At 38.9% G+C, this 24478-nt stretch overlaps 1 protein-coding gene and 1 long non-coding RNA gene across 2 annotated transcripts in view; both read left to right on the top strand.

The window, feature by feature from the left end:
* LOC126183809 (uncharacterized) overlaps positions 1-24478 on the top strand; it is a 280828-nt gene that overhangs the window by 192933 nt on the left and 63417 nt on the right. The gene's annotated exons all lie outside the window — the stretch shown is intronic.
* LOC126183806 (zinc finger protein 85-like) overlaps positions 1-24478 on the top strand; it is a 91388-nt gene that overhangs the window by 42331 nt on the left and 24579 nt on the right. The window contains exon 4 of the mRNA XM_049926055.1: positions 2777-2971. Within this exon, the coding sequence (XP_049782012.1) occupies positions 2777-2971 (195 nt within the window). The remainder of the gene's footprint in view (positions 1-2776; positions 2972-24478) is intronic.

Here is a 24478-nt window from a genome sequence, read left to right as displayed (position 1 = left end):
GATAAACAACAGTGCATGAAATAACCACATAAATCAGTGTGGCACATGTGAGGAACACTACCACTACGACAGTGCTGTAAGATTTGGCATTAATAGAATATGGCAGCAGATGACCAACACGAGTGCCTTTGCTAACAGTACGAAATTGCCTCCAGTCACTTTTTTGAAGTCATGACCATATCAATTTGACCCTAGATAACTGGAAAACTGTGGCCTGGTCAGATGAGTCCCAATTTCAGTTGGTAAGAGCTGATGGTAGGGTTTGAGTATGTCACAGATCCCAAGAAGCCATGAGCCCAAGTTGTCAACAAGACACTCTGCAAATTGGTGGGGGTTCCACAATGGTGTGGACTGTGTTTGCATAGAATGGACTGGGGTCTCTGGTCAAACTGAATCGATCATTGGCTGGAAATGGTTATGGTCAGCTACTTGGAGACTATTTGCAGCCATTCTTGGACTTCATGTTCCTAAACAATGATGGAAGTTTATGGATGACAATGTGCCATGTGACTGGGCCACAGTTGTTCATGATGGGTTTGGAGACCAAGCTTGACAATTCGAGCAACTGATTTGGCCACCCTAATTGCCCGACATCAATCCCTTTGAACGTTTATGGGACATAATCAAGAGGTCAGTTCATGCACAAAATCCTGCACCAGCAACACTTCTGCAGTCATAGATGGCTATAGAAGCAGCATGGATCAATATTTCTGCAGGGGCTTCCAATGACTTCCTGCAGGCTTCCTTACCACACAGAGTTACTGCATTATACTGGGCAAAAGGAGGTCTGACATGATATTAGGCGGTATCCCATTACTTTTGTCACCTCAATGTACGTAAAATCTGAAGCAGAACTGTTTCTACATGAAAGATCTGAATTCATTTTTCTTTATTAATAAATTAAATACTGAAATGAGACATTTTTGAGTGGTGTTATTTTATTTCCAGCTGCAGTTGAACAGTGATAAGTCTCTTCAAATGTTAATCCTGTACTAGGATGTAAAATTAGTAAATTATCAGAATTACACTGGACAACAAATTTGAAGTGGAAGTGTGTAAATTGCATGGTTTTGAGTTAGTTATGTTTATTTCAGTATAAAATGATACAAAATCATCATCTTCATAAATATTTAGCTCTTTTTTTCGAGTAATCTGCATTTTTGTATAAATAACTCTCTCTCTAAATATGCATTCATGATGTTAAGTGTTATGCATTGATAAATTTCAGTGACATTCTGGTAGTATAAAAGTAAAATATTAAGAAAAAATGAAGGTAATGTTACATGAATGAAAATACTTTGTAAGTCTACTTTGTACCAGAACTATGTAAAGCACAAAAGAAAATATATAAATTAACTGGTCACAAATATAGATAAAGGATTACAAATGTTAAATGTCCATATTTACAGTACATACAATTGCATATTTTATTCAGAGATAAATTCAGAAGATGACCATTTTCGCTTGGCTTGACGTTTATCCACATACTCGGGAACTTCCCTTATGACAGTCCAGCAGCAGCAGCAGCAGCAGTAGTAGTAGTAGTAGTAGTAGTAGTAGTAGGGCTCCACTTTCCGGCATACCTCTTGTCAAATGTGGCAATATCGTGATGAAATTGCACCGCATGTTCATCACTTACTGCTCCACAATCTTTGGAGAAGAAGTCAGGATGACTATGTAAGAAAGGCATTTTCAATGACATGCTGCTACCGAGCTTTTTGTAAGATGACAACATGTTATCTACAATCTCCTTGTAATTGATTGCTTGTTTGTTCCCTAAGGACTGTAAACAGGCTGTCTTAAAACATTCCCAGGCATGCTTCTCATCACCTTGTACGATTCCATCAAAAGTATGGTCTCTAAAAAGCTCTCGAATCTGTGAGCCTACAAAATGTTGCACACAAGTAAGACCAGGGACAATAATATAATCCATTGTTACTAGTTATTATGACTTTCGCAAACCATTGTAATATTTGATTTTAAACTTAACATAAAAATCTGTATATAATTATCTCACCGTAATAAAACAGTGTAAAATGAAAACTAGAGCTAATTTTGAATTGGCTTTGTGATATTCACTATCAGCACATTAGAATTGATAGGACTGGGCTATTTTCATTGTTGCTCAGTGTTATTTTCATTTTAGTGGTTACTGATTGGCATTTTCTGGAATGTCATTCCAGTAGTCTACCTAAAAGTTGATCCTGCTGAATACTTGTGCAGAGAAATATGAACTGCAAAAGTGTTCAATATAGAATTTGTAAGCATTTTTGCTATCAGTGTACTGTGAAATATGCTGAGATGGTAACAGATGCTACCCATCCTGCATGTGATAGCAGATTCATTAGATTTTGGGAAGTAACTTTCTTCTAACATCTAAATAAGAATTGGTGGATTGATTCCATCTTTTCTTTCCACACAGGTTTTTCTGCTTCTTGGTGATTCGTCGAAGTGTTCATGCCCATCTGCCTGTTCTGTAATGCTAGTTCCAGAGGGAATTTTCCGTAGGTCAGTTGTTAGATTGTGAAATTGTTGTTTAGGAGGTACCCTCTAAGATTAAATAAAGGAAAAACAACAAAGCCTATGAACACACTTTTATATCTTAAATTGTTTTGGGAGTTGATAATTGTTTAACAACAAGCTGTCTGCATCATATCTTCACAAGGTTGTTATTTTTACAACGAAATTCTTTATTTAATGTGTTCTTGATTTGTGTATATGAACCTTATAAGCGTATGAATGGTGTACTAAATGAAATTGGACATTCTGTTAACAGATGCAACCAGGTAATCCAGTGGCAACTGTTGTGGAAGCTGCAGCAACTGAAGCTCGTTACTCATATGAAACATGCACAAACAGTCCTCGAAATAATGAGAATCCTGCGCCTAATTCAGAAGTAGGTGTTTCTCAACAAGTTTCAAAAGTCGAAGATGGCAGTACTCAATGCAGTGAAACAGACTTCAACAACAAGGTATCTAATAAATAACACTGCATTTACAATTTTACTAGCTTCCTGCATTTTATTGGGCTATTCCATATATGCTTTTGAGGATGTTTTTTTTACATTTGCTGTAAAATAATGCAACCAATGAGGAATTTTGTTTTGAGAGCTATCTTTTCATCAGCAGTTGATTCAAAACAAAAGCCTAAGCAAAGTTTTGATAATGAAAGTAAATCATAGCTAGAATCTTAATATCTGTATAAGGGTAAAAATTATCATAGCTAAATCGTGTACAGTTACAGCCAATCAATCATCACCAATTCACCATGGTATACTGAAAGTATGGTTATGTGAGGGTAGATAACTGCTTACTGAATAGAGCGAGCATTGAGCAACAGACAAGTGTTTTGAAAAAGACTGATTACCAGTAGAGCTCTGAGAAAAAGTCCTTTTGTTAAAGATTTTGTGAAAAGTGATCTGTTAATTAATTGCGTATATTCATATAACAGTCTTTTACATACAGTGTTAATGAACAGATTTGGTGTGGTCTGTGGGCAGAGATTTGATATTTGCTGAAAACAGCTTTCGCCTTAACCTGATTTTCTTGAAAAGAGTAAGTACAAAGTTGATAAGTGTGAGATGATGTAATTGACCGACATTATGTGTATATCGTAGCATTAAATGATTACTAGCCAGTGACAAAAACTGCTTGAAACCAAATGTGATCATAAAAATTCTTTTCGTTGGCAACTAGTAGTAATATTTGCTTTAATCTTCTCATTGAGTTGCAATACACTATAGTCTACAGAATTTATAGAATTGTGAGCCATGCTTATTTGTCCAGAAAAGAGGTAAAGTTGTGTGAAAAATAATTCAAATAGTAGTGAGAACGCATTCCCCACAAGAAATATGACTACTTCATTGCCTCATTGGCTGTTTTTCGTACTTAACTACCTTCCTCAGACATAAGATTTGGTCCATTTGTTTATAGTTTTTACTTACTTTTATCATTCATTGCTGTTTCATTTTCCTGTTTGATTTATTTTTTAACACATTCTGACTAATCAAGATTACAAACTTCTGTTGATGTAAGGGATCTCCCCAGGAAGTTAACATTACATGTATTCTAAATGTATACCATTTATTAATTGTCTATGTTTTGATAATACAAGGAAAAATAAAATAAACAAAAAGAAATTGGTTACATTAATTTCTGTCTTCACTGTCATTTTTCAGAGGTTGTGGTTACTGTCGGACCTGAGACAGAGCTGTCCTTTTTATTTTTTTTAACACAGCTGATTTCACCTCCATAGTGACGTGAGAATGTTACAATGTCTCTTGCTTCCAAACATATCATCTGCCCACTGTTCTCTCATTGGCTCTGTAGAACCATCTGCTGACACACCCGTAATCATTCCCATCATATCTCACAGTGAGCATTGACAGTGTTGCTGTACAAAATGTGCAAATATGCCTCTGGCCCCCATCTACACTTTTAGTGTCTCCTGCAGACATATATGCTGTTGTTGAGTATTCGTCCAATTTTAATGACAGTTTATTTCCAGTTGCAAATGGATTCAGCCAAACTGCAGTTTAAACATGTTAGATGTTCATGAAAAGACAATGTATGTAGTATACATTCCCACGATTGGCTGCACAACAAAATTTCTGGCTGTTCAACACTCCACTCCCTGCACTCATAGTTCTAAGCCAAGCTGGTTCACTGTCCCACCTGCAACTTTCTGTAGTGCTGTGCTTGAGCAACACTGAAATCTGCACAGCAATGTCTTCTGGGGTGCAGGTCGTACATACAAACAGCAACTAATACACAAATAAAAGATCGAAATCACTATTCAGTCTGATTGTCGATATTTTGCTTGTCCCTCGATGTAGTGACGTCTCCACAACTGGTCTTTCTGCTCTAATTTATTCTCATGACAGCAGTTACAGTCAGTTTAATATGATTTATTTCGTTTGTTATACATTTCGTACTGGATCTTTTTTTTTTCTCTCTCTCTTTTTACCTGAATGTCCTCATCTTGTTCTAAAGCTAATTAAAAGCTGATAACAATTTTCTTCAGTATTCGAATGTGTACACTGACTGAATTTCTCATTTGCAACTCACTTGGTAAATCATTAATTTCTCATCACCAAATAAAATATTGACCAGGGCTCATAATCAAGTATCGTTTTTTAAGGACAAGATTTTCTTCTTTGAATGTTACCTTTACTTAAAAAGCAGCATAAATGTATGTATACAGAATCCATACATGTATAAGAACATTTATTGCAATCCCGTTAAAATACAACAAAAGTTTGTAAGTTGATATAATTTAATGTTATTTCCTCCTGTTTTTCACAGAATTGTCATTTTTTAAGCAGAGCATTATATATAAATGTTGGTATTTAAAACAGCTTCCAGTTGTCTCAGAATGGATAAACGCAGGTCCTGTAAGGTTTTCAAGGGACTCTTGTAACATTCTTTCTGTAAAATACTGGAAAGTTGGGGTAACAGTTATGGATGTAGATAGTGATCAGGCACCCCTCTCTCCAAAGTAAACCACCAAGGCTCAAAAACAGCGAGATATGGTGACAATGGTGACCGGGAGAGATGCAGCAGTACATTCCAGTGCTCATAAAACCAGTCCTGGAAAATGCGAGCTGCCTGAAGAAGGCCCCTGTCACCTTATAATGCAGCATAACCATTGGAGAATGAACATGGAATACTATGATATGCCTCTCAAATCACCACCAACACGCTGCCCCCCCCCCCCCTCTCCCCCCCCCCCCCCCCCCAAAAAAAAAGTTTCACTCTTGGGATGTAAACTCACCCAGAAGTTTGAAACAAGGCTCATCAGACCAAATGGCATTCTTCCATTGCTCCATAGTCAAAGTTCTTATGGTTTCACCACCACATTTTCCTGTTCAGGGTATTTGCATCACTGATGAGTAGTTTCGAAATTGCAGCTCACCCTGTAGTTCCCTGCTTCTGGAGCTCCCCACATGTTGTTTTGGTGCTAACAGTGTTCAGGAGTGTGACATTCAGTTCTGCAGGGACTTTTGCAGCTGTTCTCTTCATATTTCCCCCCCCCCCCCCCACACACAATTGTCTTCAGTGATCATCTGTCATGATTACCCAATATACACTTTCAGCCACATTATGACCTAGTGGATGATGACAAGTTGCTAAGTGATAAATAGATGAACGTGGACAATGAAACTTTAATTCAATGGTATTCTTCGTCAGATAATTTTTGAGTGCTTCGTAATAGCTGGCATTATCACGGTGAAGACCAGTGTGACTTTTCACCATTGTTTTCCTGATTTTGTCAACAAGTTCTGGTAAACAAATTGTTGTATGCCATTGGCATTAACTGTTCTTCAGTTCTCTAAAGGGTGTCCAGCATAATAAAAGAAACAAGCAATGATTTTCTTGGAAGTGTTTTGTAAGTAACCACTTTTGTTGGTTCTGGTTCACATTGGAACACCCAAACAGCTTAGTTTCTAGATCACACGAATTTATCCAAATTTTGCCTGCCATTATGGTGACGCTTCTTGATTACACATTACTTAAGCTGAATTTTTCTAACATCCCCTCACTCCAATTGATACAAGCTTGTTTCTGAGCTCCAGTCAAATTGTGTGGAATTCATTGAGAACACACCATTTTCACAGTTAATGCAGCATTCAGTATGCTTTTATCTGGCAGTAAGTTATATGATTGTCCTCTTTAATCATGTTATGCACAGTATTGTTTCATTTTTTATGAACAGTCCCCAAGATATATTAATAATGGAATTGTGACTGTGACAGAATTCTGCAAACAAATTGTAAACAGTCTTTTCTGAAAGTGATTGATGCCTAATGTTGAAGAAAGCTATTTGATGCATTGTTGTTGTGTTATATCCTTACAAAAAATTACAAAAACAAATCCATGTAGAATTTGCATTTTTTGATGGCCCTGTTTCTTTAAACACTCACTGTAAATGAATTTCTTGGCCAGTTTCTCAGGTTCATTATGTTAACAGTAATAAATACCAAATTTTAGAACAATAATAAAGTCACATCGTAATAGTGTCTCCTAACAATTTTTTGTAAAAATCTTAAAATGTGACACTTGTACAAAGGATCAGTTTTTGATAGTGGGGCTGGAATAGTGTGTGCTCTGCTTAGTGAGAGCAGTTGGGAATGCCTTTGATGAGGAAATAGTGGCTCTTGTTTGGGAAATGTGTACATTAATGATCATGAGAGTAGTGTGCTAAGTGCATGTACCTTTATACTGACATCTAGTGACATTGTAACTGAGATACTGACAAAAGAAGGTGCTAGGCAGTGAGTGATACACTCGGCATGATGACACCGTTACATGTATTTCTTCATTGCTATCAGATTTTTCTTAAAAAAAGATAATATTTGTTGTTTAAGAACTGCCATTGCGTTCTTTTTTCATGTGGAAGTTTATTCAATAGTATGGAAGGTAACATTGTAGTATATACATCAGCTGAGGAGAAAAAAATTATGTACTACTGTTAGCCAAACTAGCACTTGCCTGTGTATCATTATCATTTTGAATTTTGAAAAGTGATCAAAGGTGAAACAAAATTCCTTATGTGAAAAATGTTTATCATATGAACAAACCATGGATATGGGTCACTAAAACAAAAATTATTGATTGTAACATGTACAATAAGTTTCAATCATGGAAGATACGACGAAGTTGTTAACTCAAAAATCAGGTGAATATGAGCGGTGAAGCATTAATTTGGTGTTTTTCTTAATCAAATAATCAATTTTTGATGTGCAGTGTAACAGCTGGCACTATCATGTTGAAGAATAATGTTATGCTTCTTAGTGTGACTTTTAGTACTGCTGTGTCAAGGTTTGGAATCTACCTAGTGAGGTGTGTGCACTCTTGTGTTGCGACCATCCCATGTCCGAATCTGTAAAATGGTTGTGTGACAGGTCCAGTGTAGCCTACCCAGTGCCATATTCTAAACTGAAGATTACATAGATACACGCTTCATTAATGATCTGACAGAGGGTGATATTGAAGAAATATTTTGTTAAAACAGTGCACAGATATGGGCCTTTCTAATATCATTTCTTACTATTGACATGCTTTAATGAGAAGCAGTATCCTACGCACTATGCATCTGTACCATCCCTGTCTCGTGCTGATCGGTGACTTATACATTTGTTAGTGTGAACATACACTAATAAGTTCAGTGACATGACTTTCCGCACAAATTTAGCTCATTAGGGGTATTTACGTTGTTTGGCATCCATTATTATTATTATTATTATTATTATTATTATTATTATTAGTCGTAAAGTTCCCAACATGGAAGACGCTAAGTAAAGATGGTTCACTTCTGGGGCTTCTTATTCTTCTTGTTTGCCCACCAGGTCTTCATTCTTTGCGAGAATTCAGCTTTTCTTTCTTCGCTCCATTTTGTTCCAGTTCTCGGCGCTTTTGTCTCTGGTTTGACCTCCCATTTGTCAACTTTAAGTTTGAAATTGTTTCTTTTGTTCATGTCTTCAGTAGTAATGTTGGCTAATTCCAGATCTTTCTTTACATTTTTGATCCATTCTCCTCCATTAACAAGGGATGCTACGTATCTTACTATTCTTTTTGTAAGTCTGTGATCGGGAAGTCTCATTATGTGGCCATAGAATTTTAGACGCCTCTTCCTCATGTCTATCTCTATGTTAGAATATTCTTCAATTTTAGAATTTTTCTGTAATCTATACCCCTCTTTGGTCCATCTTGGTCCCAGAATTTTCCTAATGATTTTCCTTTCCTCTTTCTTCAGGTTTTCCATATCTGTTTTTCTTTTAAGTGTCAAGGTTTCGCTGGCATATAGCAGTATTGGTTTAATTACCGACTTATAATGTTTAATTTTTGTATTTATAGATAGACATTTTTTATTGTAAATGTTTTGGACCAGCCCTAGACCCCTACGAGCTTTTAATATTCTTTCTTGTTGTGAGTATTTTTCAGAAATTATCTCTCCTAAATGTTTAATTTCTAGATTTGTTGTTGTAAACACCGTTTTCTCGAAAGGTATTTGTAGGCCAACTTTTCCTGCACACTCTTTTAAGGTTTCTATCTGTTTGACTGCCATTTCACTAGAATCTGCCATTATTGCAAGATCGTCTGCGTAGGCTAAGTAGGGGATTTGTAGGTCATCTTTTTTGGTTCCCAGTGATATTGGTTTCCAGTACTTTTCTTTTTTGAGTTCTTTTTCCCATTCTGCCATAACTCTATCCAGAACTAAGTTAAATAACAGAGGTGATAATCCATCACCTTGTCTAACCCCAGTTTTTATCTCAAATGATTTTGAAAGTTTTCCCATGAATTTCACTTTGCATTTTGTATTTGTTAATGTCTGCTCTATGATGTTCCGTGTCTTCTTATCCAGTCCTTGTTCTTCAAGAATTTTAAATAATGTGGGTCTGTGAATTGAATCATATGCCTTTTTAAAGTCGACAAAGACATATACTGTAGGCTTCCTTCGCATTTGTCTCATCCTTGTAATCAATTTAAAGTTTAAAATTTGTTCTGGACATGATCTGTTTGGTCTGAAACCAGCTTGGAAATCTGAGATTTTGGGTTCTAGCAGTTTTTGTGTTCTTTCAAGAAGACAAGCTGATAATATCTTGTATGTGACGGCAAGTAAGGAGATTCCTCTATAGTTGTTCACATCCGATTTATCCCCTTTTTTATGTAACGGATGTATTAGGGCACATTTCCAATCTTCTGGTATTTCTTCAGTAACCCATATGTTTTGAATAATTTTAACTAGCTCATTTCTTGAGTTATACCCTAGACTTTTGAGAAATTCGGCTACAATTCCATCTTCTCCTGATGCTTTGTTATTTTTGAGTTTGTTTATGTGTTTGATAATTTCTTCTTCAGTTGGCGGTACAGAGTCTTGCTGTTGCGGGGCTTTAGTGCTGGATATTGGAAGATCTTCTGTTGGTTCTGGACAGTTTAGTAGCGTTTCAAAATATTTGGCTAATTCTTCACAGTTTTCTTCGTCTCTTAGTGCCAGATTCCCATCTGATTTCCGAAAACAGACATTTTGAGGGATATACCCTTTAATTTGGTTTGCAAAAGTTTTGTAGAATCCATGCGTATTATAATTTTTAAAATCTGCTTCTATTGATTCCAGTTGCTGAGTTACATACTTTCTCTTCTCTTGTATAATAAGTTTATTTGAAAGTTTCCGTGTTTCTAAAAAGTTTTGAAGAGTTTTCTCATTTTTATTTCAACTGTACTTCGTAAAGGCTTCTGTACGAACTTGAATTGCCTTTTCGCATTCCATATTCCACCATGGATGTTTGTGCTTCTTCTTCAATGGTATTTGCTCCTTCGCTATTTTTGTGATTTTTTCCTTGAATGTTTCCCAGTTGTTTGCGGGAGAATTTTCCCATTTTTTAATTGTTTCTGATTCTGTTAGTTTTTGTAGGTCAAATTTTGGGATTGCTGGTGGAATTCTTGGTGTTTTCCTTCTTGGGGTGAATTGGACCCGAACTCTTGTGAGATAATGATCTGAGTCAATATTTGCACCTCTCCTAACCTGGATATCTCTGATCTCTTTTTGGAAGTTATATGAGATGGCCACATGGTCAATTTGAAATTCTCCCAATTGGCTTATAGGGGATCTACAGGTCTTCTGTTTTCTTGGTTTCTTATTGAACGACGTTGAGCTGATTTTCATGTTGAATTGTTGACAAAGTTGGATTAGTCGCATGCCATTTTTGTTGGTCAATTTGTGTGCTGGGTATAGCCCAACCGTCTTCCTGTATTTCTTTTCTCTGCCAATCTGTCCATTGAAATCTCCAAGAAGTATTTTGACATCATTCCTCGGTATCTTTGACATTTCAAGTTCTAATCGTTCCCAAAATTTATCCACATTGTCTAGGTCCTTTCTATTGTCAACATTGCAGGGTGCGTGAACATTAATTAGGGTGTAATATTTATTCTGGTGTTTCAACCTAAGAAACATTAGTCTATTGCTAATAGTTTTTACAGATTTTACAAATTTAACTGAGGATTTTTCGACCATAAAGGCCATACCAAGCATGTTTGCCCCTTTACCAATTTTTCTGTCCGTTCCACTTTTGAAAATTCTGAAGCCATTGTAGTCAGTGATTTGATTATCAGGAAATCTGGTCTCTTGTACTGCTAGGATTTGGATTTTCAGCTTCTTTAATTCTTCTGTTAATGTGTATAATTTTCCCGTTTGTATTAGTGTCCGTATGTTTACTGTTCCAATGTAATCTTCATTTTTGGGAAGTTTTCCAGAGTGCTCCGATCCACTCACAAGTCGTGTAGGTCCGGTCTCCCCAGAATCCGATAGACCGGTTGCCACCTTTCTGCTAGGTGGGTGGATTTCACCACCTGGGGTACTTTTGTTATTACATACACGAACCATGATTTTACTTGTAATTGTATTTTGGTCTGACATGTGCCAGTTGGTAGGATCAAGTTTGTGGAGCCTTGAAACACAAATCAGCCGCCACTAACATGTGGAACAGACGCTGTCGGGAAACCGCCACTGACATGTGGAACCGTCGTGCCCTAGTTTGCTAGTTTTGGTCCACCCCGGGTATTCTATTTCCCCGGTACCCATCATATCTGGTGAGCATTCCCCTATCCGCCACCTGGGGAGGCGCCTGGTAGGAGACTAGCAACTCCCCCAGGTTATTATTATTATTATTATTATTATTATCATCATCATCATTATCACCATCTTTTATCTGTGAATCATTTCATTTGTGTACATACAACTAGGGTACCTGTTGATTAATGAATATTCTGTTTATTTGTAAGCATGCTGAAACTGGAAAATGTCGGTGTATGCTTTATATGGCACAACAAGCAGTACTGAAATGTTTCCTAGTGGTATGCCTCAACATTTATTTTTTTAAGTTTTATTACCATGTATACTTTTTTGTAGTAAATATTCCCTCAATAAAATCTGTAACTTGAACTGTTTGATAGGCTTAAGGATGGCCTGGTCTACATTCCAGAGAGCAACTGAAGCACTCAGTCTCAACTGATTTGCCAGGGGAAAAAAGGAAGGAAAAAAACTATATTGATCCCTGCCATTGATTTCAAAAACATGTTTAAGCTAAAAAATAAGAAAATGGTAGACAGCTGATGTTCCCTCCTAAGGCATTCAACAGAATACACTAGCTCATTTGCTAATTTGGACAAAAGAACATGAATTCTGCAGTTATGTGTCAGCTGGTGTGGAGACAATGGTCTCATGTATCAAACAGATCCCAAACACAACTATCAGAATGACAGATCAACTGCTCCTAACTGACATTCACAGCTAACAAATGCTGACTTTTGTGGCCCATGAGAGTTGGCTGCCGGCCAAAAGACTAGGCACAAATGGCAGTCCTCTGACATTAATGCAGCAGTTTGTGATAGTCTGGGGCACTCAGCTTGTGGTGCAACAAATGAAAAAAGCCCCATGGCTGGCACTTGTCAACATTGCAGCAAACTGCACCCATGAACTGGTGACACCCAGTTGAAAACTAGACAGTGTATCGCCGCACTACAAGGCAGTACAGACTTCTTCATTTGGATCTTGAATGTGCACACAAAATGCCCCACCGCTGAGTTAGAAGTTGGGTGAAATTCAGCAACTGGGATACAAGTCGCTGACTGTTATTAGTTACGAGGGTACAGGGGGAACCCTCAATAGGAAAAGTTAGTGACAACACACAAATAGTTGCTGTCAATGTCACGGAAGGCAATTTGGCAAAACACTTGATTTTGGGCAGCCCATCTGCTACCAACAACAATGTGCTTCCCAAAAAAGGTCCTACAAAGTTGATGTGCCCCAGTAGATGTGGTGTAGTGCCAAAACCTTTATTCAAGGTATACCACATTGCAACACATGCAGTAGCTGGAGTATGCAAGGACACAACACCAGGGGGACAACCACTTGACAACTTGGCCTCTCTCTCAACAATATTGAGTTGGCCATATAGCAGGAAAAACGTATGCCACACTGAACCCGCTCCTCAAGGTGCACAGCGAGGCCACCTTGTCTGGACTGCTGAAACAACGTTCCATAAATGTGGGTCAGCGTCTGTGGCAGCCATGGCCTCCTGCACCGTCAAAGGAAAATCCAGCAGTGTCTGCTGCAAGGTATCGTCCAATGCAAAAATGGAAGCCTCCTTTCAATAGAACTCCAGATTGGGTCCCACTGGTCGCCGCGGTAGTGCACCTGCATTAGCTTGATCGCAGTGGACCAGTAACAAATGTCATAGCAATAAGTACTGAGAAAGAGTGCCGACCTATGCAGTCGGTAGGCAATCATATCTGGTGGCTTATAAGGAGTGCCAAATAATGCAATCAGTGGCTTGTAGTCAATGATGAGTAGGAACTGTGCTCCTTGCAGAAAAACAATTATACTTTTTAATGCCATAAATGATAGCCAGTGCCCTCTTTTCCACCTTTGAATAGTTATGATGTGTCGTTGAAAGTGTCTTTGATCCCTAAGTGATGGGCTATTCGGTGCCATCTGGGTTCCAATTTGACTAGACCACACCTGTGCCATACTGGAACACAGAGTTCATAGTTTACCTCGTTTAAAAGAAACTGGACAGGGAGCAGAGCACAAACACTGCTTGAAGGACTGAAAAGCCTGTTGACAGTCCACAGCCATGTGAATTTGATGACCTTTTGGGGAAGCCAGCTAAGAGGTTGGGAATGGACTTAACATAATAGGAAATTTTGCCCAAAAAGGACTGAAGCTCCTTCAGGTCCTTGGGAGCTGGCAGTGTGATGGTGGCCTTCACGTGCTCGCCCGTAGAATGAGGCCACCTTTGCCAATCACATATCCCAAAAAATGCACCTTTGGGGAAAAAGAATTACATATTTGCAATGAAGGTCATTCTGCAGGATGCAATGGAAACCACCTGCAGATTTCGGAAATGCTCCTCTCGTGTTGATCCCATGACCCAGATGTCATCAAGGTAGTTGACACAACAGAGAATGTTCTTAATCAAATGCTGAAAATATTTTCGATAAATTCCTGGGGCAGACAAAATTCCAGATGGCAAGCGATTAAACTGATAAAGCCCAAGAGGGGTTTAGAGCACAAAGAAATGCTGAGAAACAACATCCAAGAGTAACTGCAGGTATGTTGTGTATGTCGATGTGGGAAAAATACTGGCTCCATATCAGCATTGCTAATAGTTCCTTCGGACACAAAATGGGATATGAATAATTGATAAATTGTGGGTTGACTATTTAAAATTGTTGCAAAGGCACATGGCACCATTTGGCTTCTGGATCATCACCAAAAGGGTGGCTCACTGACTAGATGAAATAGAGGAGATAACTGTTGAGTTCCTGCCTATAATGCAACTAGATCTTGAACTTCTCACACACGGTGAAGAGAATGGGGTGGAAGTGACAAAATTTAGGTACTGCTGACAACTTAAAGGAGATAAGGGCCTTGAAATTTTTTGCTAGATGCAAGGTATTCTCAAAAAGCTGGTTTTATGACCATTGTAAAGAGCCTATATCTTGATAGGTGGCCAATTGGGGCACCAAATGGAGTCTGTCAATGATTTGCAATTCAAAAACAGAAAAGGCATCTAACCCAAAAATATTCTGCACCAACAGTGAATAAACCACTAACAGTGTAAGTTGCCATCTCACATTCTTATAATGTGTTGAGACGGAGAATTGCCTCCACTTTGGAATTTACTGTTTGCTATAAGAATCAACTTGACATAGCAGCCATTGTAACACAAGGCAGCCCAAGAGCCTATACATTTATTAAGTTAATTAGACCAACCATTGCCCCTGTGTCTACCTGAAATTCAATCAGTCACCCATCCACAGCTGATATTAGCAGAATACACTTAGAGCAGTGCTTGTGGGGCATCGGAAATGGCCTCTACGAATCTAGGGAAAGCACTGGAGCCTCCAACAACCATCCTGCAGCTTGTCAGCTGTCACAAACTGATGCCAAATGACCTACTTCACGGCACCTACATGCAAGCAATCCTGTCTGATATGCACCAAATAACAATTGGAGCACCGACCGCTGACACTCATTGAGCAGAAACAGATGCGGAAGGATGACCTTATGTTATGTTATGTTAACCAGGGACCTAGAAACGACAGAGAGACTCCATCCCCCCACAGTCCCAGTGGTCCACAACCCCACAATGACTATCACAGTCCACTTCACCCCTCCACCGCCCCACACCGAACCCAGGGTTATTGTGCGGTTCGGCCCCCTGTGGACCCCCCCAGGAAATGTCTCACACCAGACAAGTGTAACCCCTATGTTTGCGTGGTAGAGTAATGGTGGTGTACGCGTATGTGGAGAACTTGTTTGCGCAGCAATCACCGACATAGTGTAGCTGAGGTGGAATAAGGGGAACCAGTCCACATTCACCGAGGCAGATGGAAAACCGCCTAAAAACCATCCACAAACTGGCCGACTCACCAGACCTCGACACAAATCCGCCAGGTGGATTCGTGCCGGGGACCGGTGCTCCTTCCCACTCGGAAAGCCGTGCATTAGACTGCACGGCCAACCGGGTGGGCAAGGATGACCTTACCGAGAACCCAAAAAAATTATTTTCAGCAGTCAAAATGCTTCAACTTATTTGTATTCGCTGAGCTCCATGTGAGGACAGGTATGCAGTAGTGTGATGTCACTGCACTTTAATAATCAATGTCATCAACATAAAGTGGCTCAGGGAAAGACAAACATGTCTGGCTAACTCCGTGGGGCACTGGCAGCTGTGCACCACGCATATAATAGAGGGTGTACATAAAGTCCAGGAACACTTTCAATTACTTATTACACAAGAACTAAACATTGTACAGCTGTCATATATTTTTATCTGCCCAGTGTCACATTGCCACAAAACCACCCAAATGGCAGAAATGTAACTTCTCTATCCAGCAGTGGCTTGACTCCAGAAGCCAGGGAGCTGGACCCTAGAAGAGGAAAGCAAACTCTACACGTGGGTCAGTCTGTGGGTAGCAGATAGTCCAGACGTCGTGTAGAGGCAGACATGGAGAAAAGTACAAAATGCGAACAGTGTGAATGACTGAACACCTAGCACGCAGAACAAAGAACATGGCACAGTGCGAAGGCAGAATGCAAAATGGTCGATGTTAGCACAATAACTGATGAGCCTGGCCTTTTGCCGCAGGTAAGTGAACAAGTGAGTCAGCAGTTCTGCCCTTACTATGCTCCATGCATACTGTTCGTGATAACTTGCCGCACTACTCTGTCATGAGACCCCTGCAGCTTATCTGCATCCATATTGATGTTCGCTGGTGGCAGTACTAAAGTCAATAATGAAAACCATATGGTGCTTTTTTGTATCAACATGACACATTTGTCATATGGAACAACCTGTAGTATGAAGCGTCGTGTTTCCATTACCGTGCGATGAGCAAAAGGGACCCACACAATTTTTTACCATCATATTATTTTGAAAAAAAGGTCAACTTCTTTATCTGATATGAAACCATTGTACATATTTACTACATTTTCAAGAAAAAATGGAAGAGCATACGGTTGTTGTTGTTATTGTTGTGGTCTTCAATCCTGAGACTGGTTTGATGCAGCTCTCCATGCTACTCTATCCTGTGCAAGCTGCTTCATCTCCCAGTACCTACTGCAACCTACATCCTTCTGAATCTGCTTAGTGTATTCATCTCTTGGTCTCCCTCTACGATTTTTACCCTCCACGCTGCCCTCCAATACTAAATTGGTGATCCCTTGATGCCTCAGAACGTGTCCTACCAGCCGATCCCTTCTTCTGGTCAAGTTGTGCCACAAACTTCTCTTCTCCCCAATCCTATTCAATACTTCCTCATTAGTTATGTGATCTAATCTTCAGCATTCTTCTGTAGCACCACATTTCGAAAGCTTCTATTCTCTTCTTGTCCAAACTATTTATCGTCCATGTTTCACTTCCTTAGATGGCTACACTTCATACAAACACTTTCAGAAACGACTTCCTGACACTTAAATCTGTACTCAATGTTAACAAATTTCTCTTCTTCAGAAACGCTTTCCTTGCCATTGCCAGTCTACATTTTATATCCTCTCTACTTCGACCATCATCAGTTATTTTGCTCCCCAAATAGCAAAACTCCTTTACTACTTTAAGTGTCTTATTTCCTAATCTAATTCCCTCAGCATCACCCAACTTAATTCAACTACATTCCATTATCCTCGTTTTGCTTTTGTTGATGTTCATCTCATATCCTCCTTTCAAGACACTGTCCATTCCATTCAACTGCTCTTCCAAGTCCTTTGCTGTCTCTGACAGAATTACAATGTCATCGGCGAACCTCAAAGTTTTTATTTCCTCTCCATGGATTTTAATACCGACTCCGAATTTTTCTTTTGTTTCCTTTACTGCTTGCTCAATATACAGATTGAATAACATCGGGGAGAGGCTGCAACCCTGTCTTACTCCCTTCCCAACCACTGCTTCCCTTTCATGTCCCTCGACTCTTATAACTGCCATCTGGTTTCTGTACAAATTGTAAATAGCCTTTCGCTCCCTGTATTTTACCCCTGCCACCTTTAGAATTTGAAAGAGAGTATTCCAGTCAACATTGTCAAAACTTTTTCTAAGTCTACAAATGCTAGAAACGTAGGTTTGCCTTTCCTTGATCTTTCTTCTAAGGTAAGTCGTAAGGTCAGTATTGCCTCACGTGTTCCATTATTTCTACGGAATCCAAACTGATCTTCCCCGAGGTCGGCTTCTACTAGTTTTTCCATTCGTCTGTAAAGAATTCGTGTTAGTATTTTGCAGCTGTGGCTTATTAAACTGATTGTTCGGTAATTTTCACATCTGTCAACACTTGCTTTCTTTGGGATTGGAATTATTATATTCTTCTTGAAGTCTGAGGGTATTTCGCCTGTTTCATACATCTTGCTCACCAGATGGTAGAGTTTAGTCAGGACTGGCTCTCCCAAGGCCGTCAGTAGTTCCAATGGAATGTTGTCTACTCCAGGGGCCTTGTTTCGACTCAGGTCTTTCAGTGCTCTGTCAAACTCTTCACGCAGTATCATATCTCCCATTTCATCTTCATCTTCATCCTCTTCCATTTCCATAATATTGTCCTCAAGTACATTGCCCTTGTATAGACCCTCTATATACTCCTCCCACCTTTCTGCTTTCCCTTCTTTACTTAGAACTGGGTTTCCATCTGAGCTCTTGATGTTCATACAAGTGGTTCTCTTATCTCCAAAGGTCTCTTTAATTTTCCTGTAGGCAGTATCTATCTTACCCCTAGTGAGATAAGCCTCTACATCCTTACATTTGTGCTCTAGCCATCCCTGCTTAGCCATTTTGCACTTCCTGTCGATCTCATTTTTGAGACGTTTGTATTCCTTTTTGCCTGCTTCATTTACTGCATTTTTATATTTTCTCCTTTCATCAATTAAATTCAATATTTCTTCTGTTACCCAAGGATTTCTACTAGCCCTCGTCTTTTTACCTACTAGATCCTCTGCTGCCTTCACTACTTCATCCCTCAAAGCTACCCATTCTTCTTCTACTGTATTTCTTTCCCCCATTCCTGTCAATTGTTCCCTTATGCTCTCCCTGAAACTCTGTACAATCTCTGGTTCTTTCAGTTTATCCAGGTCCCATCTCCTTAAATGCCCACCTTTTTGCAGTTTCTTCAGTTTTAATCTACAGGTCATAACCAACAGATTGTGCTCAGAGTCCACATCTGCCCCTGGAAATGTCTTACAAGTTAAAACCTAGTTCCTAAATCTCTGTCTTACCATTATATATGGTAAAGAATGCAAAGGTCTCTCTGTGTAATTATTATGTCAAGAGTTGCATTTTCCTCTTTATCCTAAATAACAAAACAGTCTTTTTCTTTTGAGACCTCTAAACTAAACCTAGCTAATATCTTCATTGATTGTCATTGAAATAGTTTTCTTTTGTCCAGAACACGGTTTTATTCATAATATTATTAAGCCTTTCATCATTTACTTGTGACTGTTTTTTTCTGTTGTTCCGTGATTGTTGTTGTGTGTAGCAACTCACCTTTATTCATTGATAGTGCAAGGATATGGAAGAACTATGTTAGTGATATCAATGTGTTCTTGCTAAATTATAATATATGTGAGACGACTGTTGAATGGTCTGATATTGGAAAGGAAACTACTATTAAGTATGAAATTTGAAGTTTAGTTATTGATGCACTTAGCACAAGTGAAGATCATTGGAAGGGCAGTCGGGCTTGGTGGTCTAGTGCTAAAGTTTTTCATTCTGGCCTTACACCAGCCTTCACTTCTCAGTGATGTGGGAATGTGGAACTCCTAGCCAATCATCCCATACAAATTTATTTTATTTTATTGGAGAGGCAGTGGACATCTTAACTCTGCCGATCACTCTCTTCACTATTTAAGCAATGAAGCTGTCAGCTCACAAGAGTAGGCTTTGCAATTTTGGGAGAAATAATTAACACTAAAAAACTGCCACAGTGCCAGAGATTGCATAATGGCTATTTGCGTTGAAGGGAAGCCATGTACTGTATTTACCTGAGTATAAGAAAACACTGAATATAAGATGACACCCTCTCTCCACCTCCTCCCCCCCTTTTTCCATTTTTTAAGAAGCTCATATTTATTTTTTTAACATATTCTGACTAATCAAAACTACAAACTTTTATTGATTTAAGGTATCTGCCTAATAAGTTAACAATGCACATATCATAAACTTGTGGCATTTATTCACTGTCTTCTTTTTGATAGTACAAGGAGAAGTAAAATAAACAAAAAGAAATGGTTTACAGTAATTTTTATCGTAACTGCGTTCTCTTTGTTTGCTATTGTCTTTGGTATCATTATTTTTAACCATCATTGTCATCATCCTAACAGGAAATTGGCGAATCTTATAACTTCATTATCACAAGTATTTGGCTATTTCTTCTGAATGTGTTGTGATTTCTGAGATTGTGGTTACAGTGGGACCAAAAAACCACCATTTTTTTCTCAGCACATAATGTTTTTACTTCTGTGCGGTGTGAGAATGGTACAATATCTCTTGCTGTCAAACATATTGTCTGCCCAGTGCACTGTCATTGGCTATGTAGAACTAGCAGCTGGCACATCTTCTATCATTCCCTCATACCTCATATCCTCATACCTCAGTAGCCAAAGCTTCAGTTGCAAATTTAAGACAAACTCTATATTAATCTGTTAAACAACATAAAAAGTTGTCCTCAGCAGCAATAGTTTAATCTGCAAATATAAAACAACTCTATATTTTTCAGATGACAAATTTTGGAAAAGACCTCGTCTTATCATGGGGTAAATATGGTAATTATGCAAGTACGTACTCCAACATCCACTGAAGCTGGAAAGCTACAACAGTCTTCAACCCGACACCCTGTGTAAGTGGAACTGATGTTCAGGGAAGGCACTTCCCATAATGCTCCAAAAGTTCTCAATTGGGAAGAGATCCGGTGACCTTGGTCGCCAAGGGTTTTGACAAGTACAAAGTCAGGCAGTAGAAATTCTCGCTGTCTATGAGTGGGCATTATCATGCTGAAATGTAAGTTCAGGGTGGCTTGCCATGAAGGGCAACAAAATGAGGCATAGAATATTGTTGACATGCCACTGTACTGTAAGGGTGCCATGGACGACAATGAAGAGCGAGTCCCGCTGTGCAATGGTACCCCTGACCATCACTCCTGGTTGTTGGGGCATATGGTGGGCAACAGTCAGGTTGGTATCCCACTGCTGTCCAGGACGTCTCTAGAGACTCCAGGCAATCAGATTCTTGGGAGATGTGTCTGGAGACCCCCATGCCCTCCCTCTCCTCCCCCCCTCCCCCTTGGACAGTGGTGCGATACCAACCTGGCTCACCCGTCATATGATCTAACAGCCAGGAGTGATGGTCTGGGGTACCATTGCATGTCATAAGAGGACCCCTTTGGTTGTTATCCATGGCACCCTGGCATCCTTACAGCACAGTGGTGTGTCAACAATATTCTATGGCCCCTTCTGTTGCCCTTCATGGCAAGCCATCCTGGGCTTACATTCCAGCAAAATAATGCCTGCCCGCACACAGCAAGAGTCTCTCCTGCTTATCTTCGTGCTCACCAAACACCATCTTGGCCACCAAGGTTGTTGAATCTTTCCTCAGTTGAAAATATTTGGAGTGTTGTTTCAAGAGACCTCCAATCAGCTCAGGATTTTGACAGCCTAACACACCAGTTAGACAGAATTTGACACAACATCCCTCAGGAGGACATCCACAACTCTTTATCAGTCAGTGCCAAGCTAAACAACTGCTTGCGTAAGGGCCAGAGGTGGAACAATGTGTTACTGGCGTGCTCAATTTGAGAAGCTCTTTCTCTTGAGTAAATCATCCAATTTTTCTGAAATTGTAATCATTTGTTTGTCTATACATGTACAGCCATCTACCAATTTCAATTCCACTTTGATAATTCCTTCATGGTGTTGCTTTTTTTATGGGTTTATTTCTCAGCATTGTCACCACCCTACTGATGAACACATTTCTCCCAATAAGAGACCAGTTTGCTGATACCATCGCTGTAGAATGTTTGACTTTGTTGATGGGAGCCATAACCTAACCTCTGCTTGCACCGTGTCATCACTATCAAAGTGAAGCCCTGAAAGGTGGTCTTTAAGTTTTGGAAACAGATGAAAAACTGACAGAGTGAAGACAGGACTGTATGGAGGGAGATCAGTGACAGTGACCTGATACATCGCATTGTTGCAGATCTCACAGGGCTCATGTGTAGTTTAGCATTGTCAAGCTGAAGGAGACTGTGCGCTACGTGTGAATGAATTCTTTGAATTTGAAACTCAATCACAGCACACTGTTTCTCACACTCTGACATAGTTACAAGCTACAATTTGGTGCCCTCTAGTGGCAGAGGGCTGTAAGTATGCAGACGTGAAGAATAAATATGTACAACATTACTGACATTTGTTTTATTTTTAAAAGAGTTTTCACATAAAAATTTGGAGGCATTATTTTTCAACACACCCTTATATATTTTAAAGAAAGGGTTATGAGTGGTGATTGATGAGACAGACATAAATTTGAAAATTGGAGAACATCATATAAATAATTTTGCATTATTATGACACTAGTACAAGATGAGAGAGACTTTGAACATCTTATTGAGTATAAAGTTACTGTATTAAAAAAAATACTCACAAAGTGGAGGAGAGCACCCACAATTAAAGGTAAAGGAAGTCTGGAAGCTTTTGGAGCCAGTGGCTCCTTCATGCAGAAGGGTTAGAGGGGAAGGAAGAGGGATGAAAGAAAAGGACTGGTGAGGTTTAGGAAATTGGGAGAGTTTGGAAAAGTTGCCCAGAACCCCAGGTCAGGGAAGACTTCCTGGACAGAATGAGAGTACAAGTTTGAGTATAAAGGAAGAAAGAGTGTCTGAAGCTGAGTGTGTTGAAAATGAAGCTCATAGGCATGGAAGCTAATAGAAATTAATTGGAGAATGAGTGGAAAGGAAATTCAAATTAGTCACTATTTTTCTCTTTCTCAGTTTTATGACATATTGCAATGGAGGTGCCTCCAGGGAAGGGGATGGGCACAGGTTTTTCCCTGTTAAAAATACACTTTTGGTGGTGAAAATACATTTTTTTTTTTGTGTTAGTGGCACTGTACTTTCCATCAGACCTGTAAAACTACTGTTTGAATAGTAAAGGTTTTATACACATGTGTAGAACTTCCTGGCATTTTAGGAAATGAAACCTAGCAAAAATCAGCATGTTTTGGGAAGATCTGTGATGCACGACAACATGTACACCCCAGATTTTCATATTACGAAAGTATAAATACGAATTCCACCAAATACAGCATGGTAGCTTCCAAAGCTCTGAAATGGAGATTGTGTTGCACAATGCATTTTCACCAACCAGTCATAGCTCATTGCAGGTAGTCTCACCAGCAATTGACAGCAGATATTCAGAACATAGGATGGGTGATGTAATCAGCCAGTAGCAAAATCTCACAAATTCGAATAGTTAATGGTCTAAATTAAATACATATGTTATAGTTAGAAGAAAAGCTAAAATTTCACATATACCATAGGTCATCAAAAAATTATTGCTGTTTTTTTTCCCCTCTCTAGAGGTCTGCGCGGATAAGAAAAGTGCAATCCACATCCACACTGCATCCACAAGGTCCTGATCCGCAACCACATCCACATCCGCAGCAATTAATCTGCATCCGCAAGTTCCTTATCCGCATCCGCATATATTTAAGTTTTGAATGAGTAATTGATAGTAATAGACAGTAGTTATTAGAATTATGGTATGTAATGACATAGTTATTGTTAGGGTGTCATTTCTGTGGCAACTTAACTACTTTTGACTTCTTAAATCACAGGAAATGCTCTATACCTAATCTAAAGCAGACCATTCCAAACAGGAAAGCATTGGCACTCCGGAGCACACACAGAAGCGGCTCGGATCTTGTGAGATTGGAAATGCTATTTAAAAAAAATAAAATTCAATGTAATAGTATTAAATGATGAAAATATGTGTACAGAAACAATTATATTTCGCTACTCTTGTGCCAAGGCAGCTGAAAATGACGATTGTTTTAAACTGTTACTAGCACATTGCATCATTTACTGACAGTTTTTTTTTTTTTTTTTTGTGCTCACTGCTTGGATGTGTCAAATTTTGAAGCCATTCATGCAGCTGATGATTATATTATAGCTTACACATTCAGTCGTCATCATTTCCAGGTGAAAATATTTACAGTATTAGGCCTACACTGCAAAACGCTGGCGCACCTGTGCAAAAGTTAAACTGCCAGCAATAATTGACGTTGTCTGGAAGAAATAACTCTTCTTCCGAAGAGTGACAACAAAATCAGTCGTTATAGAAATTAGGAGTCCATTTAGCTTTAGCTAAAAATACGATTCAAATCTCGAACCTCACCTTTTGGCTGATTTATCGAATTAAGACCTAGTGATAAATCAAATGTCTGTTTCATTCTCAACTAAACAAAGTTTTTCACACTTTAAAACATCCTCAACATTGGTCTAAATTACTAAGACAAAATGTGCAGTAGATTTCGCAGTTAATACTTATTTTGTTACGAATTTCGGCCCTTATCTTTACTAATTGGCTGGTAAATTAAAAGACACATTATTATTTTGGATGATTTGAATATTTTGTAAGTTTTCAATGTGATCAGAATAATCTTTCATGGGCTATCGCAGTCACAGCTTGTTGGTGGTTGTGAGCCGTAGTAAGGCCCGCCGTGCCACCGCTCCGGCCGGGCTGTTTCACTGTTCACAAAGAGTGACAATGCTCGGTGGCTGCAAATGTTACTGTAGTGCACGCTAAAATTTAGGTAGGCACTTGAGATCATCATTGCCTAGTTTAATAATATTGACGTGTTAGCTGTTGAATGTTCTTGTTGTAAAGAGTAAAAACTTAAAATTGAGCTCTTTAATATGAAAATTACAACAAAACAAATTGCTTGTTAAAT

The sequence above is a fragment of the Schistocerca cancellata genome, chromosome 4 (assembly GCF_023864275.1).
Source record: "Schistocerca cancellata isolate TAMUIC-IGC-003103 chromosome 4, iqSchCanc2.1, whole genome shotgun sequence".
Lineage (NCBI taxonomy): Eukaryota > Metazoa > Arthropoda > Insecta > Orthoptera > Acrididae > Schistocerca > Schistocerca cancellata.
Note: the sequence above shows the minus strand (reverse complement) of the source record. Positions and strands in the feature narration are given on the sequence as shown.